At 38.5% G+C, this 13,726-nt stretch overlaps 1 protein-coding gene across 1 annotated transcript; it reads right to left on the reverse strand.

Annotated features, from left to right (window-relative positions):
* Nucleotides 1-2,674: 2,674 nt before the first annotated feature.
* LOC112736149 (uncharacterized) lies at nt 2,675-13,030 on the reverse strand. Its single transcript, XM_025785486.1, has 6 exons — nt 12,470-13,030; nt 11,774-12,365; nt 11,185-11,601; nt 3,199-3,212; nt 2,912-3,022; nt 2,675-2,833 (listed from the first exon to the last, which is right to left on the reverse strand). The coding sequence occupies exons 1-6, from the start codon at nt 13,028-13,030 to the stop codon at nt 2,675-2,677; spliced, it is 1,854 nt and encodes a 617-aa protein (XP_025641271.1).
* Between the last annotated feature and the right edge of the window lie 696 nt (nt 13,031-13,726).

Raw genomic sequence — 13,726 nt, forward strand, 5'->3', positions numbered from 1 at the left:
CCTTGCTAAGTTGGGTAAAAACTTAGTGTGGTGAGTCTAGGTATTAGTATAACCAAGTCAAGTTTATGTTGAAACTTGTGTACCTAGATAGGATTGTGATGAGTCCTAGGGAATTGGTGTATATAATACTTGGATCATAGTGAAAATTCCACCAACTTTGTGGTAGAGACTAGATGTAGGTTGTATTGCACAAGATAACTGAATCAGGATTCATGGCTATGTCATCTTCTTCCTCTCTACTTAAGTTCTATTTTTTGGTTTTTATGAGACAAAATAAAATTGTCTCCTGATCCGCTGCACAAACTTAACAAAAATCAAGTTCAAAGATCTGTGTTTAAGGCTTAATTATTCAAAGTTAAAGAAAGCTATAGATTCAACCCCCCTTCTCTAAGCCTTCTAGAACCTTCAGAAAGTTATGCAATTATTTGACAAATAAGAAAATAAACTAGATGATGAATTCAGACGTCGTTGTCAGCACCATCGCCCTCCTTTCTTCCTCTTCTACCACTCTTCCTTTATTCTGCCACCATCTATCTCCTTTTCATGTTGCTACTGCTGCCACCGTCTATCTCTTTTGTATGTTGTTGTCGTCGCCACCATCTATCTCCTTTGCATGTTGTGCTGCCGCCGCCGACTATCTCATTCGCACGTCACAAGATCTGCAGCTGTTCGCCAGTATTTTCCGCCATTGCTACCTCTACAAGAATCAATGCAGCCTCCTTTGCTTAATGTCATGTCTGTCGTCCAGATCTCTGTATTCGCTGCCATCTTCTAGATGTACCTTTCTTCCTCTATTTCTCTGGATGTACATTTGTTTTTGCCTCTCTTTCATGACATCGTATTCATCTTCTTCCACCTCTATTTCCTACTACATCTTCCTCCATTGGTTCTCTATTTTTTTTAATGTATATTTTATTGTTTATATATATGAATTTTGATTAGTGTTTGTTAGATTTATCAATTATACTATAAAGACCAAAGAGCCTATTAGATATTGTGTTGTCTTATTTGATTTATTTTTTTATTAGTTGAATGGCTATAGGAAAGTAGTGGTAATGGTAGTGGTTGCAGAGAAGAAGGGGGAAGTGGTAATTTTGTTATGTGTACATAGTATTTTTGTTGTCTTTTATTAGGTCTTATTAATAAAAGACTTTAATCCACATCTTTTTAGGAAAAAAACTTTAGAGTAATACCCCAAATAGGTCCCCAAGGAATTCACGTTTAGACAGATTTGTCCCCAAGAAAATTTAATTAAAATTTTGTCCCTAACCTTCTTAGCTACACACCAGATACGTCCCCACACCAGGTTCAGCCGGTCAGGTCTAAGATTGACGTCCTATGTGGAGGTAACTTGGCTGACGTGTCGGGTTAAGAGTGACGCGTCACGTGGAGGACAATTTGGTCCCTGTGCTTGCAGGACAAAACGACGCCGTTTTGGGACAAAGGAGAACGACGTCGTTTTTTATGGGACAAATAGGTCCCCGCGATGGAGGGCAGTGCAACCAAACGATGCCGTTTTATTTGGGGGCTCAATTTAAAATTAGGTCGTGTAGTTGATGATGGTTGCTGGAATTGATGATGACTAGTGGAGGAACGACGTCAACTGGATGTCGGAGACGATGTGGAAGAAGCATTACTGGCGAGTTGAGTGCTGACAGTGGGACGACTGGAATCGGGAGGGGTCGACTGAGAAAAGGAGAACATCCCAAGTGCTTCTGCAGGACATTAGCTGTAATATGCAGGTCGCGCACGGCAGAAAACCCGAATAGGTTCTTCTTTGGTTGTCCATATTTCAAGGTATTGGAGAGTGTTTTTGTTGTGTCATGTGTGATAATTACCATGGGTTTGTAAAATTGTTTGCCATGTTGTTGTGATTGCAGGAGAAGCAAGGTTATTGTGAATTTTTTGCATGGTTTGATGAGATTTTTGGGTATGCGATGGAGGATGTAGTCGAAGGGCATAGATTGGCTTCTGTGGACACTGGTGCGGGTGATGAAGGTGTTGTAAGGTTGAATGATGGCTTGGAAGACAGAGTGAAGCAATTGGAGGATTTATTGTGGAAGAAAGATGTGGATAACCAATTTGTGAAGAAGCATAATGTGTTCGACTTTCTTAGTGGTGTAATATGTGGTGCATTAGTAGGTGTGGTTGTGTTTTGCATATTTGTGGTGGTTGTTTAGGCAAACTGGATTCTATGTTAATAATCAAGTTATTGTATTGAAATGTGTATTCATGGTTAGATGGATATTAGATGGACATGCCTTATATTGATTAACTCAACTGTGGTCAAATAGGATAATAGAAATACATTGCTTTTGGGTTGTTGCAGCCATATTTCAAATGGGTGAAGTAACTGATATTCAAAACATTTTAAGTACACAATAATTTGATTCAGTAGCAACATAACTCAAATGAACCAAAACAAAGGTCTATTTCTTTCAACATACACCAAAAGCAAACCAAACTAAACAAAAGGTCTGCTGTATTAAACATAGAGAACACCAAAACAAAACAAACCAAGAAAAGAGGTTCTATTTCCTCAAACAGAACCAAATCAATGGTGTTTATAATAACAGAACACCAAAACAAAACAAACCAAGCAAAGAGGTTCTATTTCCTCAAACATAACAAAATATAGTGTTTATAATAAGTTGCCCACTAATTCCTAAAAGGGTCATTTCTTCTTAGATTGGTTCAAGCCTGGTGTTGGGATGAATTTAAACATTCCAGATGCTGTCTGACTGGTGGTAGCTGCAGTCGTATCTGCACGGACACTCTCCTGTACTTGAGACCTCCTAATTGTTTGCTTCGGACGTCTGAACGGTTGCTGAGCCTGAAATTTACAAGATGGTTATCAGTATATTTCTTACAACTTTCAACATACACATTAATCTAATTACAAGTAGCATACCTTAAGTTTGCTTGAGACATTAGTTGTGGCTTGTGAGGGAGGATTTTCAGTTTGAGTCTCATGAGAGGCAGTATTAGGAATTTCCAGGCTACCTTCTACAGATCTTTCATTCTGTATAACCAATTATAAGGCAGTTAGGTACCCAAGAAATAACTTATAAGACAATTAAGTCCCTATAGAATAACATTTATGGTGCAGATAGGTCCCCGCGTACAGGGCAATAGTCAACTCCACAATATAATGCAAACTAAGACTCTGCAAGTGAAAACTAATGCAATAGATGTTACCTGAGATAATGGGACTGATTGAGAAACAGCCATTGACAAACCCCAAATTGACGGTTTGTTTTGCATTGAATTTAGAGTATTTTGATAACCTTTTGTCACATTTAACCTAGGAATTAGCATGATTTTGTTGTCTCTCCCATATTTGTGCTTAAGTGTAAAAACATGCTTTTTAAGCCTTATTTTGATGAATTCTAGTTCTTCTTTGATTCCATAAGATGCCTTGATGTGTTTGCTAGTAATTCCAGGATTGAAATAGGCTATGCATGGATCAAAGGAAGCAGGGAAGGAAGCATACAAGTGGAGAGAAGCATAAAAAGTCAAAGAAGCAAAGCTAGCCATGCACGCGCACGCGCACAAGGCGCTCGCGCGCACATCGCAGAAATTAGCCAGGGACGCGCACGCGTACCGTCCGCGCACGCGTCGATGAGGGCACATGACCTCACTAATGCAACACGTGCCTGGCGATTTGAGAGGGTTTCTGAACCCATTTTTGGCGCCAAATTGCTAAGGGAAAGGAATAAAAGGATGAAGGATTAAGGGGATCATGACTTTTGACCAATCATCATCATTATCATCACTTTTTGACATATAATCACTTTTAGTTTAGAGTTTTAGAGAGAGAAGCTCTCTCTTCTCTCTAGAATTAGGATTAGGAATTAGGGTTAGATTAGGATCTCATAGTTCTAGGTTTAATTCAAGTCTCCTTCTACTTCTACCTTCAATTGATGATTGCTACACTTTGGTTCTTCTCTTTATCCCTATTCTCTTGTTGTAATTCCTCTTATTTTGTTTCTAGGTTTTATAATTGAGATACTCTTGTTCTCTTTATTTTCTTTCAATAATGCAATTTGAGGTAATTCATGATAATTGTGATTTCCTTGATTGTTGTTGTTAATTCTTTACATTCAATTGTAGTTAGAATTCATTCTTGTTGTGATTGACTATACTTTTCTTTTGTGCCTTCCAAGTGTTTGATTAAATGCTTGGAAGAATGTTAGACTAGAATTTTATGTTCTTGGCTTGAGAAGGTAACTTAGGATTTCTTGAGTCACTAGTGTCCAATTGATTGATAGTTGATAGCCATTAACTCTAGCCTTCATTAATCCAATTAGTGGAAAGCTAGGACTTATGGACTAGGATTGATATAACTCACTTGACTTTCCTTTGTTAATCGATTTAAGGATGACTAAGTGGGATTAATCCTTGCAACTACCATACTTGTGGCTAGTGATAATGATGAAGACCCTTGACAACCAAACCTTGCCAAGACCATTTTGTGAATAAAGTTTTCCTACCATTTACTATTCACATTCCTCATCCAAAACCCCAAAATAAACAAGTCCATAACCAATAACAAGAACACTACCCTGCAAGTCCTTTGAGAGACGACCCGAGGTTTAAATACTTCGGTTTATAGATTTTAGGGGTTTGTACTTGTGACAAACAAATTTTTGCATGAAAGGATTATTGTTGGTTTAGAGACTATACTTCAACGAGATTTTATTTGTGAAATTCTATACCGTCAAAAATCCGTTCGTCAAAATGGCGCCGTTGCCGGGGAGTTGCAATGGTGTTATGTTATTGGTTATTGTATATATGTGAATATTGTGAATAGCTTGATTTTTGGATTGCTTGTTAGTTTTGCTTGTTCTAGGACTTTGTTTCATTATTTCTTGTTAGCTTTTGTTTCTTATTTTTACTTTTACTATGAATTCTCACTTTGGCTATGAGTGTGATTACAACTATGTTGTAGGAAATGGGAACTTCAATGAAGATGTGCATCAAGGATGGGATGACCAAAGGTGGGTGGAGTCATATACATATGATCAATCTTCATGGCAACAACCTCCACCAATGCACTATGAAGAAGAGCCATTCTATGATGCATACCAACCCAATGGCTATGGTGAATCTCCTTGTGACTTTCAAGAACCACCACCATATGCCTATGAGTCATATCCTTAACATGAACCTCAACTACACTCACAAGCCTATTTTCACCAAATACCTCCATATGACCCTAATTCTTACCCACCATACCAACCACCTTATGAGCCATATGAACCATACATGGAACCACCACCATTCCAACATCAATATTTTCAAGAGCCACCTCCTCCACATTATTACCAAGATGAACCACCTCCAATATATGAAAATTTTCAATCACAAGATGAATACTACTTTCCACCACAACCTTCCATGGAAGAATACTCATATCCATTGATCCAAGAGCCACATGATCCTAATCATATTATCCAAGAGGAACAAGAGTCAAGGGATCGTCTCAAGGAAGCATTGGATCAATTTCAAGCAACCATGGAGTGTGTTGTGCAACAAGTGGAAAGAGTGGAAAACATAGAACCACCACAACTCTACCAAGAAGAATCAACCTACCAAGAAGAACCACCTTCCTACTATGAATCCTCCCCCCAATTTAATGAACCCTTCCACCCACCCCAATCTCTAATGGATGAAACCTTTGGTGTTCTTGTTCAAGGGCAAGAAGAGATGAAAAGGGACGTGCAAAATTTCATGGCCACCTTGGATGCGGTAACAAATCAATTAGCCTCCCAATGCTTGAACACTCAAGGAACTCCCATGGCTACATGTGGAGAATCGAATGAAGGACAAAGCATGAAGGAGAGATTGGAAACTTCGGTGGGAAATGACAGAAGTTGCTTTGTATTGGAACAATTGGAGGAGGCTTTAATTGTTGAAGACAAGGAAGAAGTGGTAGAAGACTTAGGAGATGCGGAGCCTCCATGGGAACAAAACCCCTCCAAGATGATTGAAATTGATGCTAGGGAGGAAAGTGCACACCTTCCAAGGCATATCCCATATGAAGACTTGGATGGGATAGAGAAAGAATTGAGTCCCCTTGGTGATGAAGATCAAGCATCAAGTCTTAGTGGTGAAGAATCCTTTAAGCATGAAGAACCTTCTCCGGTTGGATTTGAAAGCGTTGAGGAGGTAAATTTCTCTCACCCTCCCTACTACGATTTGAGTAAAGGAAAAGGTTTAGATAAAATTGTTGAACAAAGAATTGAGATTAAGAGATCTTGTGAAGAGGTGGAAGTCCCTAGAAATAGAAGAACGAGGGTTGGTTATGCTTTGTCAAGATCTTTGGAAGCATCCTTGCCTAGGTTGTCATCTACTCCTTCACTTGAGTGGGTAAAATTCATTTCTATTAGCTTTATTGTCCCACTTGAGTATGGCTTGCTTGAAACGGATGGTCAACTTAGGATCCTTTGTGGGATGAAGCGTAAGCGAAAGATGTTTCGTGGTTGGCGTTGCAAATCAAGGCTCATTATGGTTGATGCATCAAACATGAGATATAAAGGTTGGAGTAGTGCTCAAATAGATGGGTCTAGGAGGATTGTTGGGCACTTCATAGAGAATTCATCTTGTTCACTACCCGGATGGATTAATAATGATGATCAACTTCAAGATGGGTGTGAAAATAAAGTGTGGGATCCCGGATTACAAGAAGAGGATCAACTTTGGGAGCCTACGGTTTGTGAAGAACTCCATCAAGGCTTGGAGTTATTAACTTTGAATGATGAAGCACAATGGAAGTCCAAGCATTGGTGGATGTTCAAGGATGAATTCAAATACAAGCCACCTTGATGAGGAGCTCCCCATAAGTCCAACTTAAGGACAATAAACAAAAGTGCTAGGTGGGAGACAACCCACCATGGTAAAATCCTTTCATTTTCTCTTTTGTATATATTGGTAGAATTAGTTTAATTTCGTGTTTTGTTTAGATAGTTGAGTTTAATTGGTAGTTTAGTATGTTAAATAAGGTTTTAGGGTGTTTTGGTAGATGCTTGGAGGTTTAGAATGCTGAGATTGGTGCAAAAACATTTTAAAAAAAAAAAAAAACGGCCATCGGCGCGTTAGCACGCTGTGCGCGCGCGCACATTGCACTTCCGCAACTTCTGGTACAAAAACCAGAGAGTTGTGCGCGCGTTGTGCCAGCATTGTGCTGGGAGCACAAGCTCATCCACGCGTAAGCGCGCTGTGCGCGCGCGCGCGGATTATCCCTGCTGCATCCATGCGTAAGCGCGCTGTGCGCGCGCGCGCGGATTCGCTCCCTGCTTTTCTCCTTCCTCATTTCTCCTTCTTTCCTCTTCTCTTCTTCTTTCTTTCTAATTTTTTTTTTCTTCCTCTCTTAGAATTTTTTTTTTCTTTTAATATAAATGAAAAAAAAATTTAATAAAAAAAAAAAATAATAATAATATAATAATAAATAAATAAATAAATAAATAAAATACTAAAAAAAAAAAACAAACAAAAAAAAATTTTTTTTTCTCTCTTTTCCTCCATTTTCTTTTATTGCATTTGCTTATCTTCATTCATTGCATTTTAATTTTGTTTTTTTTTTACCTTGTTCTCATTTTATTTTCTAAGTTTTCCATTTTAATAATGGTGTTGAACTTTCCTACTCAATTGTTGAGACTTTCTTACATTATTTTGGTGCTTCTTGACTTGTTTGATATTGTTGGGTGATGAAACTTTTAAATCAATGCTTCATCTTGTATGACTTTTGTGTCTTTGTGCATTGATATGACCTCATATTGTCTTTCATGACCCACTTTTTCTCATTTGAACTTGATGCTCAACACACTCTTCATACTTTAACTTTACTCTTGCGTCGAGCTTAATGATATGCCTTAACTTACATTGTTTCCTCACTCACATGCTTAGCTAACATGTAGTGGGAAATCATACTCTTATTTGGCATTAGCCCCCGCCTATATTTTATTTACTTTGATATCTTTGTTGTAGGCTTAATTTTCTTTCCTCTTCTTTCCTTTTAGGTTGGCCACCAAGAAGGGAGAAAGGAAAAGCTTTCAAATGGGGCAACGAACAAGTCATTCGCACAACCTTTCGAAGAAGCTCATCAATTGTAGCAACCCATCCACCTTGCTCTCCTTTGCATGCACCGAGGACGGTGCAATCTTCAAGTGTGGGGAGGTCGTCTGACCGATCTCCATGGGTAAAAATTTCCTTTTCAACACCAAATTTTTTATTTTCTTTAATTAGATTAGCTATTGCATTGCATGATAGGTTGCATGTTAGTTAGAATTTGTACATATTCTTACCACTTCTTTGTTATTAGGACTACTTGGTTAGGGTGATGATTTTCTTTCCAAGAAACCGTTTTAGGGTAACCTACCAATTTGAAAATTTTTGTTGAACTTGCTTGAAAGAATTTATTTTGGAACATGGTTTTTGAGCTAAGAACATAAGCAAGTGAGATTTGAGCCTAATGGTGTGGATACATTTTATAACCATTTATTTTCCATTCTTGTGTGAAATTGTTCTCTTTCCATGATTGTGATCCTTGATTTGCTTGATTCTATATATCCGTTTATTTCTTGTGTTTGTGCATTTATATGATTGAGGCCATTATTTCATTAGCCACTTACCCAAATAGCCAACCTTTTACTCCCCATTGTTAGCCAATTTTGAGCCTATGCTTAACCAACTTATTCTTATTTTAGCACATTACAAGCCTAAGGCGGAAAACCAATGAAAAGTCCTTGTTTGGATCTTTGATTGACCTAGGCTAGTGGGAGTGTTTTATTATTCAAAGTTGGTGAGGCTTGGGAACATTGGATGGGATAAAAAGGGGCAGTACACCTTTATGTTTAGGAATTGGGCACATATTCATGTATTGATTAAATGTAGAGACCTTATGCATTGATGTTCTTGTACTTAGTTTGAAAGAAGAAAAAGAAAAAAATATATATATAAAGAAAAAAAAATGATGAAAAGAAAAGAAAAAAAAATGTATATAGAAAAAGAAAAAAAAAAGAGAAAAGCAATAAAGGGGACAAAATGCCCCAAAGTGCACCTCAATAAGAATCAATGCATAAGTGTTGTGAAATGAAAAGAAAATGCATGAGTATGTAAGAAAAAGTGAAGAATGGGTAGTTAGAATAGCTAGCATTTGTATAGGTCATTAAATAGGTTAGGTGGGAAAGTCTATGCTAATCAAAGATTCAAATCCTAGTCCACTTGACCATAAATGATCCTACCTTGACCCTAACCCCATTACAACCTAAATGAAAGACCTCATGATGAATGTATGCATGCATTGAATAAGTGTTGATTGTTAGAAGAAAATCAAATTTTGGAAAACATGATTAGAAGAGAATTGAGTGAATTAACCCTTAAACACTTGAGTGAATAGAGCGGATACACATCCGGTGAGGGTTCAAAAGTTCAATCACATGTATTCACCCAATTTATCTATATTCTTGCAAGTTTGAGCTCTTTTTGACAATTCAATACAATTGTGGTTTGGACTTAGTCCTTATTGCCTAGCTCTTGTGCTTACACATGCTCTCTTGAGAATTGATTTGTTTGAACTAAGCATTTCCAATTGCTTTAGATAATTGCATTTAGATAGGACTCATATAGTTTAGTTGCATTCAATAAATGTCATAACCCTTAGTTCCTTCTTATTTTAGCATGAGGACATGCTAAGGCTTAAGTGTGGGGAGGTTGACAAACCCCAAATTGACGGTTTGTTTTGCATTGAATTTAGAGTATTTTGATAACCTTTTGTCACATTTAACCTAGGAATTAGCATGATTTTGTTGTCTCTCCCATATTTGTGCTTAAGTGTAAAAACATGCTTTTTAAGCCTTATTTTGATGAATTCTAGTTCTTCTTTGATTCCATAAGATGCCTTGATGTGTTTGCTAGTAATTCCAGGATTGAAATAGGCTATGCATGGATCAAAGGAAGCAGGGAAGGAAGCATACAAGTGGAGAGAAGCATAAAAAGTCAAAGAAGCAAAGTCAGCCATGCACGCGCACGCGCACAAGGCGCTCGCGCGCACATCGCAGAAATTAGCCAGGGACGCGCACGCGTACCGTCCGCACACGCGTCGATGAGGGCACATGACCTCACTAATGCAACACGTGCCTGGCGATTTGAGAGGGTTTCTGAACCCATTTTTGGCGCCAAATTGCTAAGGGAAAGGAATAAAAGGATGAAGGATTAAGGGGATCAAGACTTTTGACCAATCATCATCACTTCCAACCACTAATCACTTTTAGTTTAGAGTTTTAGAGAGAGAAGCTCTCACTTCTCTCTAGAATTAGGATTAGGATTAGGTTTAATTCTTAGATCTATGTTTTTAATCTTTGCTTTTTTCCACTTCTATCTCTCAATTCCTTGTAGTTACATTCAATCTTCTTCTATTCTTTTGTTGTAATTTCCTTTATGTTGTTCTTATGTTTTGTTGTAGATCTACTTTTGCTCCTTCTATTTTCTTTCAATTCAATTAGAGGTAATTCATAATAATTGTGTTCCTTTTGATTGTTGTTGTTAATTCATTGCCATAATTGTTGTTAGATTCTATTTTTGTTACCAATTTACTTTGCTTTCCTTTTATGCCTTCCAAGTGTTTGATGAAATGCTTGGTTGGATTTTAGAGTAGGTTTTGTTCCTCTTGGCCTAGGTAGAGTAATTAGTGACACTTGAGTTATCTAATTCCTTTGTTGATTGATAATTGGAGAAATTGCTAATTGGTTTGAAGTGCACTAAAGCTAGTCTTTCCTTGGGAGTTGGCTAGAACTTGTAGCTCAAGTCAATTCATCCACTTGACTTTCCTTTAATTAGTAAGGGTTAACTAAGTGGTAGCAATGAACAATTTTCATCACAATTGAGAAGGATAACTAGGATAGGACTTCTAGTTCTCACACCTTACCAAGAGCCTTTTATAGTTGTTAGTTTATTTTCATTGCCATTTACTTTTCATGCTTCTCATCCAAAACCCCAAAATAATCCATAACCAATAACAAGACACTTCATTGTAATTCCTAGGGAGAACGACCCGAGGTTCGAATACTTCGGTTTATAAATTTAGGGGTTTGTTTTAGTGACAAACAACTTTTTGTATGAAAGGATTAGTGATTGGTTTAGAAACTATACTTGCAACGAGATTTCATTTGTGAAATTCTAAACCGTCAAAAATCCAATCGTCAGCCATCTCATACTGTGGCTGGGCCTGCTTCTTCTTTCCTTTGGCCTTTGAAGATGATCCTTGTTGGGGTGCCCCTTTGCATGTTTTGGAATTGTGACCAATATCTCCACACTTGGAGCATGTAACTCTGAAGGTCTTCTTGGCCTTTGTCCCATCAGGTCCGTCCTCCACTGCATCAGGTCGCCTTCGCTTCACAGGACGCCCAATTGGTCTCTTAATTTTGGGGGGTATGGAACTAACTACTCCAGATTTATCCCAATATTCCTCACTGTTGACAGGGCTTATGGAGTGAGCATAGGTAGCCCTGAATGCATCCATCTTCAGCCATTGATGGACATATCCCTCTGGTCTATCCCCTCTTTTGCCAATTGCAGCCATTGCATGCACACAAGGGATGCCTAGTGTCTCATGTAAATTAGAGTTGTGATTAACATATGATGAATATATCAGAAATTCAAACCCAACAGCATGTTAAGCACACCATAGAAAATAACCTTTAAGATTCAAACCCAGAAAAATTCCAATGGAGCACTATATAAGAAATTAATACAAGTAAAATGTAACAATTACCTGTAAGTTGCCACATGTTACAGGAACATGTACTGTTTCCTAGATCCACCCCCACTTTCTTCATGTGATACTGCACCTCAAAAATTTGTCTGGCATCATCACCAGTCCATTGAGCAGTCCAGTATTTGCATTCTTTCATGATGTCATCAATCCTCTTTTGTTGCACTGGTGCCACTATGCCTGTGTAGGTGCTCAAAACTCTCTTATGCTGGGCCATCCTCCTCATGATGTAGCATTTCAATTCTTCCAGCATTGTCAAAATGGGTTTTCCTCTGTAGTGTACTATTTTGGCATTCCACACTTCTGTCATGTTATTGGTGATGTTATCTAGCTTCGGCCAGTGACTAAAATGTGATTTTGTCCAGCATCCAGGGTCGAATTTTGCAAGGTAAGCCCATGCATCCTTGTTTACCTTCTTTAGTCTCATCATGTGCTCCTTGAACTCTGCCTTCGTACTGCTTTTAGCACAAGCCCATACGACATTCTTCAATTGCTTGCTCTTGTACTTATTGGTGAAATTTTTCCATATATGTCTAACACAGTTCCTGTGATGGGCATTCGGCATAACCGCCTTCATCGCCGGCATCAGACCCTATACAAAATTGAAGTGTGGTATAACTAAATTAATCATTGTTGCAAAATTAAGAGTAAATTTAACATAACAGTAACAAAAAATTTGCCAAAGGTAGCATTTACCTTTTGCTGATCACTGATGAAGTTCCACCCTTCAACTGCAGTAGGGCCTAAGTCATTTTGCAACAAGTCTAAAAACCATTTCCAGCTTTCTTTAGTCTCACTAGCAACCACTGCGTATGCAATCACGTAAAAGTGATTGTTGGCATCTTGTGCCACCGCCGACAGCAGTTGTCCTCCGTAATAACCCTTCAAGAAGCACCCGTCTAACCCTATCAACGGTCGACAACCAGCCCTAAACCCCTTTTTACACGCATCCAAGCACACATATAACTTGTCAAACAGTGGAGGGGACTGGGGAATTGGCTCCACTGCTAACAGAGCAGTTGAACCATGATTGCTTCTGTGTAGTTCTTGTAGGTAATCTCTAAGCTTTCCATATTGAGCCTTCTCATTACCAACATACTTCTCTCTTGCTATCTTCAAACCTCTGTACAACATCTTATCACTAATAATCACATTATAATCAATTTTGATATGATCCCAAGCCTCTGCATGGGTTAGCCTTGGCTGACTTAGAAGCTTTTTTTCCAACTTCTCCGCAACCCAATTTTGATCGGCCATGTTGCTTCCAAACTCTCTACCACAAGTATGCACAGGATTAAAGGTCTTAATCTGATAGGCCCCGGACCTAGAGTTCCTAGCACAATAAATAATCCAAGGACAATCATTCTTCTCATGTTGTGCTTTGTCACCTACTGCCTCAGACCCTGGCTTACTAGCATTTTGTGCTTTATCACCTATTGTGTCAGACCCTGGCTAGCTAGCATTTTGTTCTTTAACACCTACTGCCTCAGACCCTGGCTTGATAGCATTTTGATCAGGGTTAGCTTCAGTAGAATTGGCCACAGCTGGAATGTCATCAACTGAATTCTCCTCTTGGCCTCCGTTTGATCCACCCTCTTTTGCTTTAGCTTCCCTCTTAGCTCTTAGTCTTGCTTTGGCCTTATCCTTCTGTATCTCCTTTCCAGCCATCAACCCTCCATGAACACATGCTGCTCTCACCCGCCTCTTATCATTCTTCATGTAAAATGTTCTTCTCCCTTCAGCTATAGTATAGTCCTTTAGAGCCTTTTTGAACTGGTCTAAAGTCTCAAATTCCATCCTCAATTGAAATTGAACTTCTCCAAAATCTGCATTTGGATCATATTGAGGCCAATTAAATCCTTTACCCCCATCATCACTTGAGTCTGGAGGAGTCAAGAAGGCCTCTGACTCATACTCAAAATCAATTTCTGACTCATCCCTTGGCTCCACTCC

The sequence above is a fragment of the Arachis hypogaea genome, chromosome 13, assembly GCF_003086295.3.
Source record: "Arachis hypogaea cultivar Tifrunner chromosome 13, arahy.Tifrunner.gnm2.J5K5, whole genome shotgun sequence".
NCBI classification, from domain to species: Eukaryota; Viridiplantae; Streptophyta; class Magnoliopsida; order Fabales; family Fabaceae; genus Arachis; species Arachis hypogaea.